Source organism: Sylvia atricapilla, chromosome Z (assembly GCF_009819655.1).
Source record: "Sylvia atricapilla isolate bSylAtr1 chromosome Z, bSylAtr1.pri, whole genome shotgun sequence".
Taxonomy (NCBI): Eukaryota; Metazoa; Chordata; class Aves; order Passeriformes; family Sylviidae; genus Sylvia; species Sylvia atricapilla.
This window is the reverse complement of record NC_089174.1, coordinates 57,024,036-57,043,696: the sequence shown is the minus strand read 5'-3', so window position 1 is coordinate 57,043,696 and position 19,661 is coordinate 57,024,036. Positions and strand designations below refer to the sequence as shown.

Sequence of the window (19,661 nt, the reverse complement as noted above, 5' to 3'; positions counted from 1 at the left end):
CCTCTAGAAGACAGTAGCTGCATCTGAAAAGCAACTGGCCTCACCATCCTCCTCCCTGGACACATGGCCTCCCTCATCCCTGTCACTTGAGCTAGAAGGGAGCTGTTTGTGAGGTCAGTGGGACCACTCCCCTGCTCACATCACTATTACAAGTATGGGAGTATATTTGTAGGCAGTGGTATGCAAGCCTTGACTGTGCCATGAGTCAGCTGGCCAGAACTGAGTGCCACGTAGTTGCTGCAGTGTGCCTGTGGTGGCCTCAATGGTGTAGGGAAAGTTTGTTAGGTCTGCTCACAAAATGCTGTATATATCCTAACTTTGCTTCAATTTTCTTAACTACTGGCAAAACCACTTTAGTACAAAGCACTTTTCTAGAAGGTGAGCTCACACGTTTCTGTGTAAAAGTTAGGTTGTGACAAACATGCCCTGCTATCACATGCTTCACAGCAGTGCCCAGGGATATCCTTAAAAATATAATTGTGTTCTCCCTTCTAAAACTAGATGCCAATATGATGGTACCACACATTACTAAAGCAAGAGGAAGTTGCTTGAGTGGACTCTCAGAGAACCAGGTGGAAACATACTGATAAATGTGGGAAGGAAACCGGCCCTAATTTTCAACAGCTGAGAACAAGGTAATGTGGACCATTTGAATGGGCACAGGGACCAGACACTAGAGATTAGAAGTGCCTTTTCATTTGGCGTATATTTTTCCTTTAATCTAAGAAAAGTTGCCTAATGAACTAAATGAAGAAACTTTCTATTAACTTCGGACCTCTTGCTATCTGTCATATTCAATTAGACCCTTCAGTAGTTTCAGGTCACTTAGATCTATCTCTTGTGTTCCATATTTGGCTAAACATTTTTCATCATATAGATTATGAAAGATTTGCATCTTTTCACATGGTGATACTAGTGATGTTCAGGAAATTAAATATTTCTTGTGCTGAATTCAAGTTTGCCTCAGTAAGAAAATAATATTTAAATAAATGCATGATTATGGCAGGAAGAAAAAAAATGAACCACAACAAATAAGCTGTATTCTACCTACAAAGTATTCAAATTTAACTGCCAAAATACAAAAAAATATATATGTAAATACATCTGTGCAAATTAGTTGTATCCTTAGATGCTAAGACTTCCATTATTACAGAATACCTGTTGCATATTACTCTGTATTATACTCATTTCAAACTTAGCGGCAGGCAGCTGCCTCATTTAAATACGTTTAACAAAGAAAGCCAGTAGAGAGTAGTGGCTATGACACTTCACAGCTGAACTCTGATGTATGTGTTCTAGCCTTGCTTACTTATTTCCACCATTAAGGGCAAAAACTGCACAGGTTCCACAGAGTACAATGCCAGATTACTGTAGAAAGTCATTACCTAGAATTTACAATTTTGCTAAGCAAAAAGGAAGATGTAGCAAATAAGTGTAACAAGAAGATATTCACAAAACAGGTAACTTAAACTCTCTTTATGTGGTCATATAAACACAACAGATGGTGGTAAACCCCCAAAAGCAAATTTAAGTAGCAGCCATCATTAAGTCAAAAGAATGTGTAGCAATGACTTCACCTTGTAATTCTTTCTTGATGTACTGTATCAATGGCATACCTTAGCTTCGCTCTCCTAGTTTACTGCTAAGCTATGAATATGGAAGTTAATTACAGTTGTTTGCTTCTAACTCTCTCTGTAAACCATGGAGAGATAAACTGCTATTACTAAACATACACACTACAAATAATCATGTTTTGACAATATAGGTAAAGGATGACAAGAATCTGAAGAACACCAAAAGGAAAGCCAATTACAGCAATAATAAAGATCGTGGAGGAAAGCACGTCAAGGTCACTTATGGCACATATTAGTTTGCTGCAGGCCAAAGGTTCATTCCATTCACATGAACAAATGCAATATTTTAAAGCAGAAGCCTCCCAAAAATCTGGACTTGCTTAGATGACTCAGATTTCTCACTTTTGAACAAACAGTTTCAAATATTTATATAGGAAATAAATTTTTTCAACTCATTAAGTCCATAAGACACATATTATTTTGCTATTGTTATCTGGATGAGTGCTACAATGTGACCAGAGTCACAATTTTGCAGTTTCCAAGGTGAACCTTTTGAGTGTTCTGACAGAAAAATGCTATTATATTGTGTCACTTCTTTTCACTTCTTCTACAGAGAGTCAGCAAAAGAACCTCCATGCTACACAAACACTTTTTATCAATGAAGACTATATTAATGACCTTCACCATTTCATATAAACTACTGTGAACTTTTGACATTAAAATTTTAATTTAAAAGGTTATTTAATACACTGTTCACTATGACTCTGTGGACAGGACGCAGATTACTTAAATGAGTAATCTGTACACTACAGAGTGAAACACACTCCCTCTGAAGGCTATGCATTTATACATGCCGACAGTCAAAACCAAAGAACTTAGCTGTGTCTGAAGAGTATGAAGTCCAAAAATGGAAAAAGAGATACTGTCATTTTGAAAAACACTATGAATTTATGACTAAAATTTAAATGAGCGCTTGATTCAAAGAGAAATCATAGCAGCATATGCCATGCTCTTAAACTTTCATAGGGTTAGAAACTTATATAAATGATCCTATTTGCATCAATCGCAATGACAGTATCACAAGAAGCATCAGCTACTGAACTCTCAAAAAGCACCACACAACTCCAGAACAATACAGTAAGATGAACTCATCCCTTATATTTTTACATATGTTTTAGGGTTTTTGTTTTCTTTTGAACTGTGAAATTTCATCAAAAGCTATTTCATTTCTTTCTTAGCAATGTTTAAAGCATAACTGTGTTTATCTGCAATGTTTCCTACTTGGTTTGGTGTATTGAGCTTTTGTAACAGCCATAAAGATTATGAAATATGTTTTTAATATAAATAACTGAAATCTATTTCTCTAAAACAAAATTTTAGTTGCTTTCCAGAGTTTTCTCTACTGACAGGCATTTCAACAACTATCATTGGGGGGAAAAAAGTTAAAAATCTAAGCATTTATAAACACAAGAGCACTATTTCTCCATTGACTTAAGATTTTATTGTCATAGATAAGATATGCAAACACAATAGTTGTTGTAAAGAACATGGTGTAGAACATACTTATCTATTTATGCTTGCAAAAAAATCTTATTCAGAGAATTTAATTTCAGAATGCAGTGACACAATGAAGAGTATCAGAAATTAACAAACCAAATCCATTTGATGATTTGTTTTATCTAGCAATAAGAAAGTGCTATGAACCACAGCCTGCAGGTTGGAATGCAGCTATACTATGCTGAGTGCTGCTTTAGCACAGAATTCCACACTAAGCATTTCAAATACCACTGTGCACCACAACCTCAACAGGGCTGAAGATCCTGCTGTGATGAGCTGAGGCACAGAAGGATGTGGATCTCAAATACCTGCATTCCTTCTCCACTCAGACAACTTAGTTGCAAGTCTGTGTAAAGCATGTCTAGAAATAGCAAGAAAAAGGTATTGTGTTTATATGAACAGTTGTCAATTCACTTAGATAGTCAGAAGGCAGCATTTCAAAAGAGAAATATTGCAAAACTCTTTGCATTCCAAAGGTGTTCACCTTCAGTGAGAGGCCCATAACATAGCAGAATGACAGAAGATCCTGTTATCTTAAAAACTTAACAAGGTACATTGGTTCTGATGAAGAAGAATGTTATTTCTCCTGAAATATGAGAGAACAATATAAAAAACTACAGAGAATGAGACAAGGAATCACAAAATAAACAATGAACTATTCTTCAAAACTAACTGATTGGTTTCCTTCTTGTTCAGAATCAGTTATAACTTCTTCCCATGCAGTCACAATCTTCTGTAATGTATTTCCAAATCCTTCTGGCAAGGATTGATTTATAATATCAGAAAAAATCTCAAACCAGAACAAAGTCCAGTAAAATTTAACAAAAACACAAATCTTTGTTACATTATTTAGATTTAACCTTACACAAACAAGAGACAAATTAAGACCCTAAAGAACTTACGCTTCTTGGGAGAAGAGACAGCGGAGGCAAATGAAATACTGTACACAATTACATTTCAGCAAGCTTGATATTATATACTTGCTATTTTGACAATACTAATTCAGCGTAGTTCCAAAAGAGAAGAGAAAAAAATTGCTGACTAAACTAACAACCACTAACAAACAAAGATGAAAATATCTCAGTATGGAAAATTAATACAAGTGCTTGCTTGATATTTTCTCAATATAAATAAATTATCTAGAGATTTTGCATGTCTTTTTTTCCAAAATCTTTCATATTAGCATATATGAAAACAAATATGTAAATTATTTTGCTCTCAGTCTCAAGACCTGTTCCCTGGCACCAAACATTTTGTAATTTCAGTTGATGTTTATCTCCATTCTGCTTTTTAAAGCATAGCACAATAGATTTATATTGTATATTTAGCATAGGTTTGATCTTCCATAGAGCTCAATATAAAATCTAGAAAATACTCCCTAAAGTATATTGTTTGCTTCTCAAATGCAATTACTTGTAAGTAAACTGGTACATTTAGACTCTCATTAAAAAACATTAAGAGATAATTCCTAATTATTTTCTAAAAACATGAGGGAAAATATGGGTGTATGACAGGGAAGGATGAATTGTGATAACTGCAGTGCAGAGATACAGGTGACATAGTAAAAATCCCTATAGCAAGCATTTTTTGCCCTAATGAAAACTATGCTTAATTATAAATCTTGCATATTGGTGGATACTTGACCCATAATAATCAGAAAATATACAGAGACAAAAAGATACTGTGAAGCTGCAGCTTTTGAATAAAAGCACCACCTTTGAACATGTTACTTTCTCAAGTAACTCCTCAGAAAGTTTATTTATATTCTAGCTTTTGCATATCTGTTAAATACAGTTCCCTCAAGCCTTGTCTATTAGACTTTGAATATTATTTTATTAATTTTACAGAGGTGAAAGTATAAGCATTAGAAGCATTCAAAATTAGCAGGAAATTTTACAAGAACTTGCAACCATGTAGAGGAGGAACACGCCTCTGCTCCACCAATCCTGCACTTGCTGACAGCAACTTAGCACTGTAGGCATATTTGAAATCTTACTCCTTTTTTCTCATTGATCTGATGACATGAGTAGCAGTAGCTTGTTGTCCATTACATGGCTCATGGAAATCCCAGGCCATTGTCCTTGTCATGCACAGACTGACCGTGAATTTTAAGCGCAGGGAATCCAAAGCATGGATGAAGTGCTAGAACTATTGTGCATGCACTGCATTATTGGTTCAGACTCCATTTGCTTTTGGATTTCAGAGAGATCTTTAACCCCAACACAAAATGGCCCAACTGACCTGCCCAGCTCTTTTGCTATTCTTTTCTACAGCTATTTTATTATAACTTTCGTGCTATTAGGGACAATGAATGGTGCTTTGTCCCTATTTTCAGCTGCCCAGCACAAGGAATGCAACAATCACACACAAAATACACCAAATGACCCCACCACCATGAATCCACACACTCCTGTGTGTTATGAAACCAGACCTACAGAAAATGGAAGTCAACCAAGGTAACACAGCAGTCTATTGTCCCTCTCCAGCTCTCTTTGTACACATTACAAAAGCTACTAAGCTCCAGTTGCATTGAGTGCTACCACAGCTATTCAAGTGTCCTCTGTTTTTAAAGGAAAGCAAAGGAACTGGACTTTGCTCATCCCAACATAACCATCATCTGCTTCTGCTGCTCTTTTTCAGTTGCCTGCAGTATTTCCAATTGACCATCCATGTTTCCACAGCAAATGCCAGGTGGACTCCTTGACGGTAGTACTTCAGTTAATTTAGCCAAAGCAGCATAGACTACAACTGGAAGATGCAAAATACCTTCAAGTTTTACTGAAGGCATTTCTTTCTCTGTTTCCAAAACTCCAAAAGACAGTGATAGTCTTTAACCTGTATGCCAAAACCTCTTTCAGTACCTAAGCATATCTCAACATCTGCAGTCTGGTTCACAAACTTCATACAACATGGGTGTGGAACAACAGCAACCATACATAGCTACATAAAGCCCTTTCCCTAGAATAAATAAAAATACTCAGGAAGGGAAGAGAGGCACAGCATATAATGAGAGTTTCTTTTGGTAATAGTCTACTATATAGTAACAGATAACAGTCTTGCTATTTTGCTGTTTTCTTTTAGTCCAGACAAAATGTTTCCTCAGAGTTTTCTTTAACAGTTATGAGATTATCACAGTTGGTGCAACAGATGTTGGACTCTAGGAAGAATGGCCTGATCCTGTAAAACCTGCTTTCTCATGTGCAGGCCCTTTGAAATGAGTGGGATTTATGTAAATAGGGATTTGCAGGATTAGGTTTACAGTCTAGGGAGTCTGCAGTACTTCAGTCATATGTGTTCTAGTTTTGTTGCCTGGGAACTCAATACACCAGAAAAGCTTCTGAACAGCCCTTTAAAGAACATCCTTTACAGAAGAAGTATGAATCTCAGCAGAGTCCTTTCAGTATGAATTCAGCATTAGGACTTTGAATTACTGTATAATGACCCCTCCTGAGCCAAACAAGATTCAAAGAGATCAGATGAGATCCACATTAACCTCAAAATACAAGAAGAATGTGCCTCATTAACAAACCTGGGGAAACAGAGGAAGAAACATGAGAGGTTCTTTTTTCTTTTGTTTGTTTTTTTCACTGTTCCTAAACAGAACACAACATTCTATATGTATATTTTCTTCTTCCAGCATCAAAATCCAGAGCTACAAACATTCTGTATACAGTAACTTTGGGTTACTAAGGAGACAGAATAAGAGCGATTACTATTCAGAAATCATCTGATCTGTCCAGTGCAGGGGTTGCAAAACTGGTCCTATTGGCAATAGACATGGCATCCTCCACCACCCCCTACTCACACACACTCTCAAGTTCTCCTCACACAGCGTCTGCCACCTTAGCCCCATACCCTCTTCTCTTTCCACAACTCACCTATTCCCCACATCCACACAAGTTGTGGCAGGAGTTGGGTTACTGCTGCAGTTTTTATTGGCAAGGAGGCTCAAACAGTACAGAGCCACATTGCACTCAAATAATGAAAGAATCCAAAAAAGCTGTGTGAACTGTCTGTGGAAACACTCTGTGAAGATAGGAAATGCTGGCACATTTATTCACCAACGATGATGTCCAAAGAAGCAGCTACTCTGCCGCTCAGCTGCCTGCCTCTCAGGCAATAAGAAATAGGCCAGCATGGCACTGGTGGGGCCTCACCTTGAATCCCATGTTCAGTTTTGAGCTACTACAGCAAATACTTCGAGGTACTGAAGCAAGTCCAGGGAAAGGGTAGATTAATCACTAAATTCTGTTCTGTTCATTTTGATACCTGTTTCCAGGGAATTTACTCCGAAAACCAAAGACTTCATAAAACATTTGCTAAAGCTGTCATTAATCACTTTTTCCAAAAATACAACTTGTAACTATCACTATTCAGCAGTCACATCCATATGATCTAATACTGCCATTTTATAATGTCTCAACTGTACTTTTTGGTCTCTGAAAAAGGTGCCTATCCATGGTAAGAGAAGTGTCATGAGCACAGAGAAGACAGAACCTTATTATATTGTAATACGGAATTTAAGAAAAAAAAAATCTATGTATAGCCCTCTCTGTAGGTTCCTCACCAGATGGAATAGGGAGTTCTGTGTTAATGCTCATCCTACTGTGAAACACGTCAGCAAGCCCAAGTTACCAATAATATTACTTGAATTCTGACAAGGTCAGACTGGCTGGACTATATTTAAAACACTTTTATCTTACTGCAATAGGATAATGTGTTCTAAGACTATACCCTACAGGAACGTAAGACTCTTCTGCTCATTTAACCTAGCCTCAGAAGCTTATGCTCTGTACCATGCTTCAGGTTAATTACAGCTGAACAATGCAGAACAGCACAGGACTCTAACACAGCACAAAGTGAATTAGTGTGGCCTTCTGATCAAAAACTAAGCAGACTTTGTCTTGAAAAGCAATTAAAAATCTGAGAGAAAGTTCATGTGATTTTAGTTGCTTATTGTTTGTGAAGTCAAAGCTCTGAAAAGGAAGAAATTTGACTACTGCATTAGCACCACTGAACCCTGAAATTAGAAAGAATATCAAGTTATCATCTGAACCACTTCTTTGCTAAATCAGATTTAGGTATGTCATCTTAGTAGATGCTTCATAAACCTGTCCTTGATAAAAAAACCAAAACCCCACATCATTAGAAAGTTACTGATTTTTTCTTGAGCATATTCTTAACTGATGAAACGTTGAGTCTTTACTTCTTGACCAACCCATAGGGAAGGCTAATTAGAAAATTAGAAGATTTCTGGCTACCTCCAAATAATTTACGCTTTTTTTTCTTCATATACATAGAGCAACCAAAACTAGACAGCACTGAAAACCATTACTAGTTCTTTCAGTTGGATGCAATTGGTAGTGTGTGAGTCCTTCCAACAACTGCCGCAACCTCATTCTAGGACTTGGTTCACACTGCTGAATGATCAATATAAGTATTTGACTTATAGTATTGATCCTCATCCCAAACCTGAATTGCATCTTTGAATGCACGTTCTTTACATTACACAAATATGGAAGGACAAAAAACAGATTAATTGCTGGCCCTAATGCTGTGTTTGTGAGTGCTAAGAAGCCATTCCAAATGTTACAAAAAGGATTAATGCAGTATAACAAGTCTATTTAATTACTGAAAGACCAGTGATCCTCATTTTACTATAAGCAGCTTTTCCTTTATTCAGAGGTTGTAAATAGAACAAAATCACTACAGGACAACTATAATTCTTGTCCCAGAATATTCACGTTTTATCCACAATATAGCAAAAAAATACATTAAAGGCCAAGAAGGACTACACATGCACACTGTATTTGTGTATGACAAAGCAAGATCAGCATATATCTTAAAATACGAACTTATAAATTGTAAAAAACAATTTTATGCTCTAAATAACAACTTGATATGTTTTCTAAACTAATAAAAATTGGCAGCAATTAAGCCAGTTAAAGTAATTACACATAGCTTTAAAACAAATTCCCTTGAGTTTAATAAAACCAACTAAGTTTGTGACTCCTACAACATAAGCCTCAACAATGACTGAACTGCAGGCTGTAACTCACCTATGAATGCATATATCGCAAAATCACAACCTGATATCCTTTAAATTATATGTCTGAATCCAAAACTCCAATCAATTTTTCAATTCTCTTTTCTGCACAAGCTGGTTATTCTTTAACTGGAACTTAAACAATAGAATAAGTTTTGATGTTAACCCTTGGTTTGCTGTAAACTGCACAGTTTCAGTGTCAGCTGGAAAAATGCATGGACATGCTTCATTTTTTTAAATTATTGCCACTTCCCACTCTGAGAAGAAGACAAAGTAATTTTGTAAGTTTTGGCATGGCTAGCTTATTACCAGCCCTAAAATATATCATAAAGGAAGGAATGATGAAAGCAGTGACTGAAGGGGTGAAAGTAGATGACACACTGGGTCCAAAAATCACAGGTTACTAATTACTTAGGAGCGTTTCACTACAACCACTTCGGACTTCTGGCAAAGCTAGGCCCCCTAAGATACAATTCTGGACCAAGCACCTACAAACCATGGGTGTGCCCATTAGCTGCCTCGCAAATCAGACCTGTCCAAGCCTGGGAGATGAAACAGGATAGCTGGCAAATTCCAGACACAGGTACATTAGCCTGGGTTTCATCTCACACCTCACCAAATTCCTGACCATCCATCCTGAGCATGGGATCACGGTGCAGGAACTTAAGTGTTTGAGAGGCTGACTTGACTGAAAACCTGTGATGTGAGCAGAGAGAAGAATGGGAAAGCAGACTGAGCTCGGAGGCTACCCCTGCAGGCATTGCAGATGCGTCTTTTGTTGTTGAATGTTGATGAACATCCATACAACTGTCCCATAATGACTGTTTCTTTTGTCTTTCCGTCTGAAGTATATTTTTGCTTCACAGTCACAAGGCAGGGAAACTCAGAGAGCATCATGCCCCATCCCCAAGGGCCAGCCCTGCCCAGACCTCCTGCTGAATGAAGCAGGGGTGACACGAGAAGTGCTGCTCCCAGAGCCCCGGTCCCTGTGCCGGGCCAGCCCCGCTGTGTGGTTCGGCTCTGACACCCTCTCCCACGGAGCAGTACCACCGCAGGGCTTACAGGCAAGGAATGCTTTGTGCTGGCCCTCCCTGCTTGGGCAAGTTTCTTCTGCCTGGGCATGAGAAAGCTGGGTCCAACATTTCTTTATGATACAGAGCCTTCTTGGGGGCTGGGTGTCAGCACATCGGTTTTGCTTGCAGTGGAATACAAGACCGTTTTAGCCAGCACTTATCTCAGTATTTATCACAACCCTCACAGGGCCAACACTGAAGCAAATGGTGCTTTCTCTCCCTAGGTCCAGAGACACAGGGATATTCATTAACTTGCCTGCAGTCACCCAGGGAGACGACAGCAGGGTTGGTTGGGGATCAGGGACAAGAATTTTGAAGTCCTTACAACTAAACATTGAGTCATACTTTACATTGTCATCACAGTGATAGCATTCAAGTTCCTTGTACCAGCATTCCCACCCTCTTCCTTCAGAGGAACTATGCAACTGCAATTAGAAATCACACCTAGCTTGAAGAGTTTCACACAGAACTAAGAGGTTTCATCATATACAAGTGCACAGGAATGCTGTATGTAAACATTACATCTGATTTCTTTTTCTTTTTCAAGAAGCAAAAAAGAATAAGTTTACAAAGAAATCAGGGGTACTGCAGAAATACAAACCTGCTCATGCCCTGTGTAAGTCAGTGCACAGTGCTGTGAAAGAATATAGGGGTCAAACTATGTCAATTTGATTGAATAAATCCACTCACGTGAGCAAAGTCTAAGCCTAAGAACTTAAAATAAGAACATACCAATTATCTGATGACCACAGATACACAACTTCACTTGTTTTATAATGGTACCAGTACAATCCTATATGTTTTCTTAACCTAGCCACAGTTTTTTGACAGATCCAGCCACTGATTTTGAAAGGTCCTACTTCCTAAAACAGTGTCATAATGCAGCATATGATTAGATGTAACTCCCATTTCAATAAAATAAACTGTCCCAACAGTCAAATTGTTGGTAGTTATGTGAAGCACGAAGTCTGCATTAAGAAGCTGACACTAGTATCTGAAATACTGACAGTAGGCAACCTGTCAGGATAAGGGGCAAATGACTGTCCCCACCAATAATATTTCTTAAGGACAAGTAGCTTCCACAAGAAATAATGCATTTCAATTTTTTTTAAGTCATATTAAGATTGTTCTTTCTCTCTTTTACTAAGTTTAGATACTGCATTAAGAATAGTGTTTTAAAGACCTTTGCTTTAGAAACCATGACTGCTCTTGAACACAAGCTAGCTCTTTAGAAATTGATGTTTTGGTATTGAAGAAATCAATAGCCATTTATGATATTGACAGGAAACACTTCACTATTTCACACATAAAAATTATTTTGATCACTCTTGTGTCCTAAAAATTAAAATAGTGTGCATGAGTATGATTTTAATTAGATTTTATTCACCAAATATTTTCAAAGCAGAACTTTCTTCCCAGCACATCCCACCAAAACAAAGCTCACAGTGAAATGGGATTGACTAAGATGGACAGTGTTTGCCATTGAAAAAAGTAGTGACCCTGTGCACCCTAACATAACAGAAATGCACAGCAGCCTGAGAGAGGCTGGAGTTTTCCTCCAGCTCCCAGAAATTCCCTCACTACCTCTTCTACCATGAAAGGCTGTCAATCTGTCCCCCCCCACTGTCAGCAGACAATAGGTGGTGACATCAGGAGCACTTCCAAAGGAGGATACAGACACCCTGGAAGGACACTGAAAACCCACTGGATTGTAAATTTGGGGCTGAGGTCTTCTTGTCAGCAACTACCACAAAGAAGTGGAGGAAGTGGCATGGCCATTGAAGAATGGAGAGATCAAGCAGTTCACAGCCATTTCATGACCCAGACAAACCAAGGTCAAGAGATTCAGGTAGCAACTCGGTGTGGACATGAGTTACAGCCCAAATGAATTGTTTTAACAAATAAGCTTTGGTCAATTAAATCTAACAAGATGTGTTGCATCACATAGCAGGGTTCTTGACACTAAGGCCAGGAGCTGAGGCCAGCCTCATAAAACACGTCTTTTAACGTGGCATAACAAATTTAAGGTAATCCATCTAGAAACTGCAGATGTCAGGGTAAGTTGTCTTGATTAGGAGAAATTTTCACACTTTTAAATCAGGGACATTGGATTGGAGATATCCCTTCAAAAAGCCTGACAGCATTTTCAATGGTGCTACTAAGGCAATGGAAAGCTCATACTGCAGTAAGTATATTTGCTATCTCTCAGGCACAGTGCACATCCGTAATAGTCTTCTAAGCATTTCCTCGTTAGTAACTGCATAAAAAAAGCTGAAAATGGTTTGGCATATTAGCCCAATGCAATTCATAAGCAAAAAATACATACTCTGTGAATATTTTAACTTCATTTAATTTCTAAAGGCATAGAATTACTGAATGCATATTGTTTCATTTTTATTTTAAAGAAAAATATGCAAATGTTATGACACCTCAGAAGACAGCTCATGAAGGATATGGTAAGGTAATTGACAGGAAATTAAAATACAATGTTAGGTTTAAGATAAATAGATAACCATCTTTCAGTTGTTTAAATTGATCCTTTATGAAAAGATGTGTATTATGAAAATATTAACTCAGGTTAATATTGCTTGGAGATCAGGAAGTCAAATATAGAAACAACATGTTCAAAACATAGATACTTAAAATTATCAATTGTTAAATAATTACAAACAACATAGAATATGCTTACCTGTGCACACCATTTCCCGCCAACAAACAATCACAGAACTTTTTCCTAATTTCTTGACAGCGACACAAAGTTTCTCAGAGTTCACTACCTGTTCATTTTTGCATTTTGCTTTCCTGTTCACTTTCTATAGAAGAAAATGGGAACTGTTTTTATCAATTTCCATATGTATTTTTTTTTCAGAAGGGAAATAATAAAAAGCCCACTTATAGCCACAGAGATGTCTTTAGTGAAGTGCCTTTATGGAAGGACATTGGAAAACTTAACATGTCCCTTCTACTCTGGGGATGAGCAGTTACTTAAGTAAAAAAGTGCAAGATTTTGCTGAGAAAAACCCACAACAATTGAAGGGGATTCTGCTAAGTTTTCACACCATGCCACATCACAGTAATTTCTCCTTTTTTCAATTCTATTTCTTGGAGCAAAAACAAACAAACACACAAGTAGTTTAAAAACTCCAAACACCACGGGAAGTTAGGAGCAAATAAAGGTTAAAATTTCTCCAAGGTCTCTATAATTTTAAGACACCTTTCTAACTTGAAGAGGGATCTCATATAAAGTGGAATGTAACAAGAGTCATAGGGCATGAAGGCAAAAGCTCTGGTCCTCAGGCTGTCTAAAAACATTCAAAATACTATTGTTGATAAACACACTTTAGACTTATCAGCCCTTTCTCAAAATCCCCCCCAAACACCAGGTCTGTAATGCCCATCTCCCACCACTCTTTTTGGAGGCTGGGAGGAGGGGGGAGCACAGATGGACTAAAACGAAAGTCATATTCCAATGTTGATGTTCCCAAGAAACAGCCAAAGAAATATATTTAGTTAAAATTTTAAAAGCACAATATACTTCGGAAAAGAAAAGAATCCCCCTCAAAGGAGAACTGAGTGGGAGAGCACAAGTAATCATTTTGTCTATAAAAACATGGTGGGGGAAAAATATAAACAACTGTGCTAGAAGAATGCTTCCAGGTTCACATACAACTCACTGCTACAAGACAGCACAACAGACACACCGAAATGAACTCTGCTTTCTCTTAGACAAAGCTAATAATCTGAGATTTACTTCCCTTTTACTAGCTTCTGAGACTTTCAAACCTCTTCTAATCCAGGTTTCAATGCCCTGAGACAGGGTTTTAGCAAAAACTTCTGAGAAATTCCACCAGAGTTTAAAATTACAAAAAGAAGAAAGAGATACAGAGTAAAATCATGAAACCTCTCTATAATGAATGACAACTTGTTTGACATCTGTCATACAAACTGAATAGTAACAGATACTTTCTTGCTTTTCTTACATTCACTCGTAAGTGGGTACTCATAAGGAGCCTTCTTCATCCCGCAACAGAAGGAGAAACCCTATTCCATTAAGATAGCCATTTTACTTGATTTTAAGATCATCCTAGTCCTATTACAATCAAAGAAACATCTACAATTACAATCAATTACAATTACATCAAAGAAACATTTCACCTTGCTGTTGAGACTGGAAAGTAAAACTTCAGGAAACCTCTTGAATTGCTGTGTTTGGCATTGTGGACCACCATTTCAGAGGGCCACCTGTCCTTCACATGACTATGCTACTACTATGCTAGCAGCAGTGAAGAGGAGAAGGAAGAAAAGCAGGTAAAAAAGAGAAAGCTAGATAAAGAAGCAGACTTTAAAACAACCTCATGCAATTAACTTTAAAATCCAACCTGCACTGGCATTTAGCATTTAATTATTTTAATAAAGTTTTCACAGTTACAGTGATTTCAATATGCATGAAAATTTAAGAAATTTAAAACATAAAAATCTGCTTTAAATTGAAGTATTTCCTTTATTAATTAGCGGGGTTTTAATATAGCTTAGAAAAATCCTCTTTTTTCACAGTATTATTTCTGTCTGAAACTGCCACAAAGCAATAATTTTCTGATTCATTTTCCATTCTTTTCTTTACTTTATCGCTTCTTGATTTTGAACTAAAAGCCATTCATAAATTAACAGTGATCCCTACGTTTTCAAGTAGTTGAACAGAATTTATTTAAACTTAAGTTTCTTTTATCTTAAACACAACTGACATTATTTAACCCTGTGAAAATTACTCCTCTTAATGTATCAGGTAAGAAAAATCAGAATGAGATAAATGCTCCTTCCTGAAATGCACATAAATTTAATTCCTGTTAACAGATACTGCATATGGAAAATTCCCTTTTCTTTTTCATGAACCTGTCATATCTCCTTCATTCCTGCTCCAAAGAAAGCTTTTTTAAATTAAAAAGAAAAAATTAAATATTTTGAATTCTTCAGACTTACTATCGAAATGCCAGTTCACACATAAATGTTCTGGAAAAACAAAAATTTCTAAGTGGCCTTTCAAAATGTTTCAGTACTCTACATCTTCATAAACAAAGTAACTATAATAATCAATTGAAAAATAATATTACATCCAAAAATACACTAAATTAGTCTCCATTTCCTAATGGCAAATGTCTTTCTTGCCTGTAATTTTCAGTACAATAGAGACAGTAAACAAAACAGTTATCCAAAATTTTACATTAGAAAACTAGAAAATAATACAATGTCTTTTTTAAGTTGACACAATTTTTTTTTAATTGTGTTTTCTGCACACCTCAACAGAATGGAATTGTCAAGATCAATTCAGTTTTAAAAAGGTTGATTATTCTCTATGAGATTTTTAAACTACTAAAAGCTCTTATCAGACTAGAGCAGATAAAATATAAACTCATACATCTGGTTCTGTACTGGCTTTCTGATTCAAAATTGAGATTTAGAGCACGCCATTTCACTGTGCAAGAAAAAAGGTCCTAGAGCATACAGAAGCCTGTAGGTACAGGCAGTAATAAGCTCTATTTCCTGCTGTTCCTGCTGTAACTCATAATTCGCTATGTAAACTCCCAACAAATCACCTCGCACTTTGATATATCCTTCTGCAAAACAGGTAAAATGTTCCACTGCATGTTCAGGTAAAGTATTCAGAGGGAGGCAAATCATTAAGGTTAAAAGAAGTAGAAACAATCAGCAAATGGTTGATTCATCTACAACCATTGCTTTTTTATTAATTGTATGTGGGATGATCAGTGCTCACAAAAAATGCAAACGCTCATCCAAAATCTATCTAGGTGGTGTGATATTTAGGCATATGGCTATAATATGACTTATACAGGAATTGCTCAAAACATTATTCTGAGTACAATTTTAAGTGGAATTTCACGTAGTCACAGCAAACTAACCAAAATAATTTTATTATTGTTTTAAAATATGAACAGAATGACTACACAATAAATTTTCTCCACTTACAGAATAAAACCTAAAATGTAACATGAAAAATAATAGGCAAACCTCTTTCAAAATTTGAGCTCCCTCTAGACATAAATTTGGAAAACTCAAAAAGCTTTAAAAAAGATCAAGCCATTGATAAACCCACCCACTCCTGCAATTCAGACATATCACATTAAAAATAGAATTACGATTCCTTCTGGAAGAGGGCACGTTTTTCAAGTAAGACAAGGCACACGTTGCCAGGACTGTCTGAAATGGGAAAGTGATATCCTCACTTGGCTGGGAATTGCCAGTTTGCTGGCATTAAGCTAAGGGCAAAAGAGTTTCAGCTCAATGTGGCAGCAGCAGCCTGCACCCCAGCTGAGGTTATCTGCAATCATGCCTTTTAGGACTGCAGGCACCACACCGTGTGCCCCCTCCCACACCCCTACAGCGAGGCAAGGCACCTGCGGCAGGGCGGGGCACTGCCAACCTCCCCAGCACAAGCGTCACACAAAATTCTCCCCTTGGCGAGCCAGTGCCCCTCACTATTCTCTCATCTTCCTTTTGCTTTTCTCCTTTTTTTCCCTGCCCCCCCCCCCCCCTCCAACCCTCAAGAGACAGGACACAGTCTAGCAACTCAGGGACTCACATAGGCCACGCTTCCTTCTGTGCAGCCCTTTGGGTAGATCTCCTAATCCTTCTTATTAATTAACGAGATAATAGCAGTTAACCGGAAAGGAATATTAATGTTAACGATCTAGGAAACTTCCAACAGAAATTATTTATTCTTTTTGCCAATTTCCTGGTAACAAAGTGGCACAGCTGGAGCTGTGGTAGCATCTTGACGGTGTAAGAAGTTAAAAAATGAAGAGTGCCCAAACACTACTGTGGACTAAGGACATCTGCATATATTTTCTTCCCCGTTCTTTAGATACTTTAAAAGATTCTCTCTTCCTTTGATTCCAGAGTTTATTAACAGCTGGGAACGTGGGCTCTCCCAATTATATCACCCTTACATAAGGACAAAGGAGAGTGTAAACAGTAATATGACTGATCAGAGAAATGTACTCTGAGAGACACATGAACTAAAACCACTTAAAAATCTTAACATTTACATGTACCTCTGCCTCAGTTCTTTAAACTCTCAAAGCATTTCCCAAGGTATACTATGTTTCATTCAGTATATGCTGAATTACCTAACATCAAGATTGCGTTTTATTTATACTGCACGAAAAAAGTAGCAGAGATATGAGGCAATTCAGACTTCCACAGAAAAGGCACATTGCTATAGATATTTCATGTTTTAGAAAAAAAATAGGCACTTTTTATGTTGTTTTTTTTTAATTACTCACTGTAAGAGTAAGTAAAGCATCTAACTGAAGGAGAAATTTATATTATCTTGGTTCTGTTGCAGCAAACAAGTACTGCAGCTTTCATTCACTGATTGTCAAAAACTTTCCAATGTGCCCACTGCAATGCGGATGCCAACCAACGAATCAAAGGCATTCAGCAACTAGACAAAGAGGGTCTGATGCCAACCTCGGTGCCACTGGCAACCATTATTGGCATCAAGCACATTGTCTGCCTTTTTTTTCCCCTCTCCTGGCACTCGACAAACAAAATGGCGGTTCTTGTAGCAACGGGAACACAGCATAAGCGCTGCGCTGAGTCAAATACCATCAAATGATTTTATGGACTGAAATGCCTTTCATACCAAATGATAGACACTCTCTGATGCTGACAGGAAAAGAAAAAAAAAAAAAAAAAGGACAATTCTGTCAATAGAAACAGTTTCACACCATTTTCAAGTTTGGGCTTTACAAATGATATGTGTAGGACACACATACGCCCCTCATATACACAACAAGCAGAGCCCCATAGAAGCATGTTATGATTAAGAATTATTTTGATTATGATTATTTAGTTGATTATTTTGATAATCAATTAAACATTGATCACTTCACATTTTCTTCCTCCATTTCAGTCAAAGGAGAGGCACTGCAACCTATGTCAACCCTCTTTTTTTCTTTTTTTTAGAGGATAGCAGAAAGTGAATAGAGGGGGAAAAAGATGCTGAATTTTGAGATGAGTGAAAAGTAGCAACTGAGGAAGTTCACCAATGATAGAACTTCACAGATAATTCCTTATTTCTTCTTTCAAGGCAGACATGGAAATAGAAACTCTTTTTGTTAAGAACTGAAAAGATTATTGACACTTCTAGATCTGGAAATTGTCAATATATTGCAACATAACTCTGCACTGCAATGCGGATGCCAACCAACAAATCACAGACATCCTAGGCTAAACAAAGAAGGTCTGATGCCAATCCTGGTGCCACTGGCAACCATGACTGGCACTCCAACTATCCTTCCTCCTCTTTTTTTTCCCTAATCTTCTATTTTAAAGCAACAAAAAAAGCAAACTACTTGGCCCCTTTATTCACTTTATGTGCTAATTCCTTCTTCATATTTTGTTCAGGGATTTAATTGTTTCTATGTTTCCACTTAGTTTTAACATGGTACCACTAGGCATGTTTATATGTCCTGAAAGATAAATAAAAAGCAAAACTCCACATATACAATGCAGCACTTTGGTTGACTTCATGTGTATCTTTCACAAAATCTTAATCAAGCACACTACAAAGTGCTGCAATTAACCTGCTTTCAATGAGTATAGAGAATCAAAGTTTGAAATAATGGAAAAAAATTAATACAGACAACTTTATATGACTTCTTCAAGAAGAGAGCCAAGAGATGTTAATGGAAGATTTACAGTAAAGCAGCAAGACAGATACAAAATACATGCAGTTAGCAATAAATAAGAGTCTTCTAAGAGTGACTTGGTATAGAGAAATTAGCCAGCTTCCTTTTCAGTATATTCTCAAAGTAGCATCGTGTAACACTGAAAGTTATTATATTTAAAGCATGCTTAACTTCCTAATTTCCAACTATACAGAAGTGTTGTAATAAAATTATATTCTCAATATATTTAAATCAACAAAATCAGTTATGCCCTGCAATTCCTTCTCCCACTTCAAGTTACTGCCTTTCAACAACTTATAAGTCAACAGTGTATTAAGAGTACTCTGACCTCAGTTTCTTTGGCTCAAGAGATACTTACTGTTTTGCCTCCCTTTGCAGTTTTGACTTTCTTAGAGACAGGCAAATCCATAGAATTAGTCAGTAAGCTGTGATTTATTGTTATATGCTATATGCTACATATATATGCTATATGCAATATATATTGTTTAATGTGTTCAAACTATAATTTTATCTTTTTTCCACAAAAGAAGTTTAAAGGTATAAATTATTTGTAAGTAAGCTATTTTATTTAATGCTATCAGAGAAATCTTTCTTTATATATATTATTTGGGATCAGTTTTATCAGACTCCACAGCTACCTGAAGTCACTGTAAAATACCTAAATGTGTCTACTGCTGTGGAGAGACAAAAAACACCCAAAAAA

General features: G+C 36.9%; 1 protein-coding gene and 2 long non-coding RNA genes across 9 annotated transcripts in view; 1 reads left to right on the top strand and 2 right to left on the bottom strand.

Moving 5' to 3' along the window:
- Positions 1-19,661, top strand: part of LOC136373990 (uncharacterized) — a 380,400-nt gene that overhangs the window by 273,357 nt on the left and 87,382 nt on the right. The gene's annotated exons all lie outside the window — the stretch shown is intronic.
- LOC136373991 (uncharacterized) overlaps positions 1-19,661 on the bottom strand; it is a 229,122-nt gene that overhangs the window by 148,461 nt on the left and 61,000 nt on the right. The gene's annotated exons all lie outside the window — the stretch shown is intronic.
- The window catches only part of NFIB (nuclear factor I B), a 162,658-nt gene that overhangs the window by 134,432 nt on the left and 8,565 nt on the right, over positions 1-19,661 (bottom strand). Inside the window, exon 3 of one of the 7 annotated variants that reach the window (XM_066339094.1) lies at positions 3,468-3,717. The exons of the other annotated variants lie outside the window; for them this stretch is intronic. Coding sequence (XP_066195191.1) covers positions 3,674-3,717 — 44 coding nt within the window. The 3' untranslated portion in view covers positions 3,468-3,673. Of the gene's footprint in view, positions 1-3,467; positions 3,718-19,661 lie in introns of those variants that run through there. 7 annotated transcript variants of the gene reach the window in all.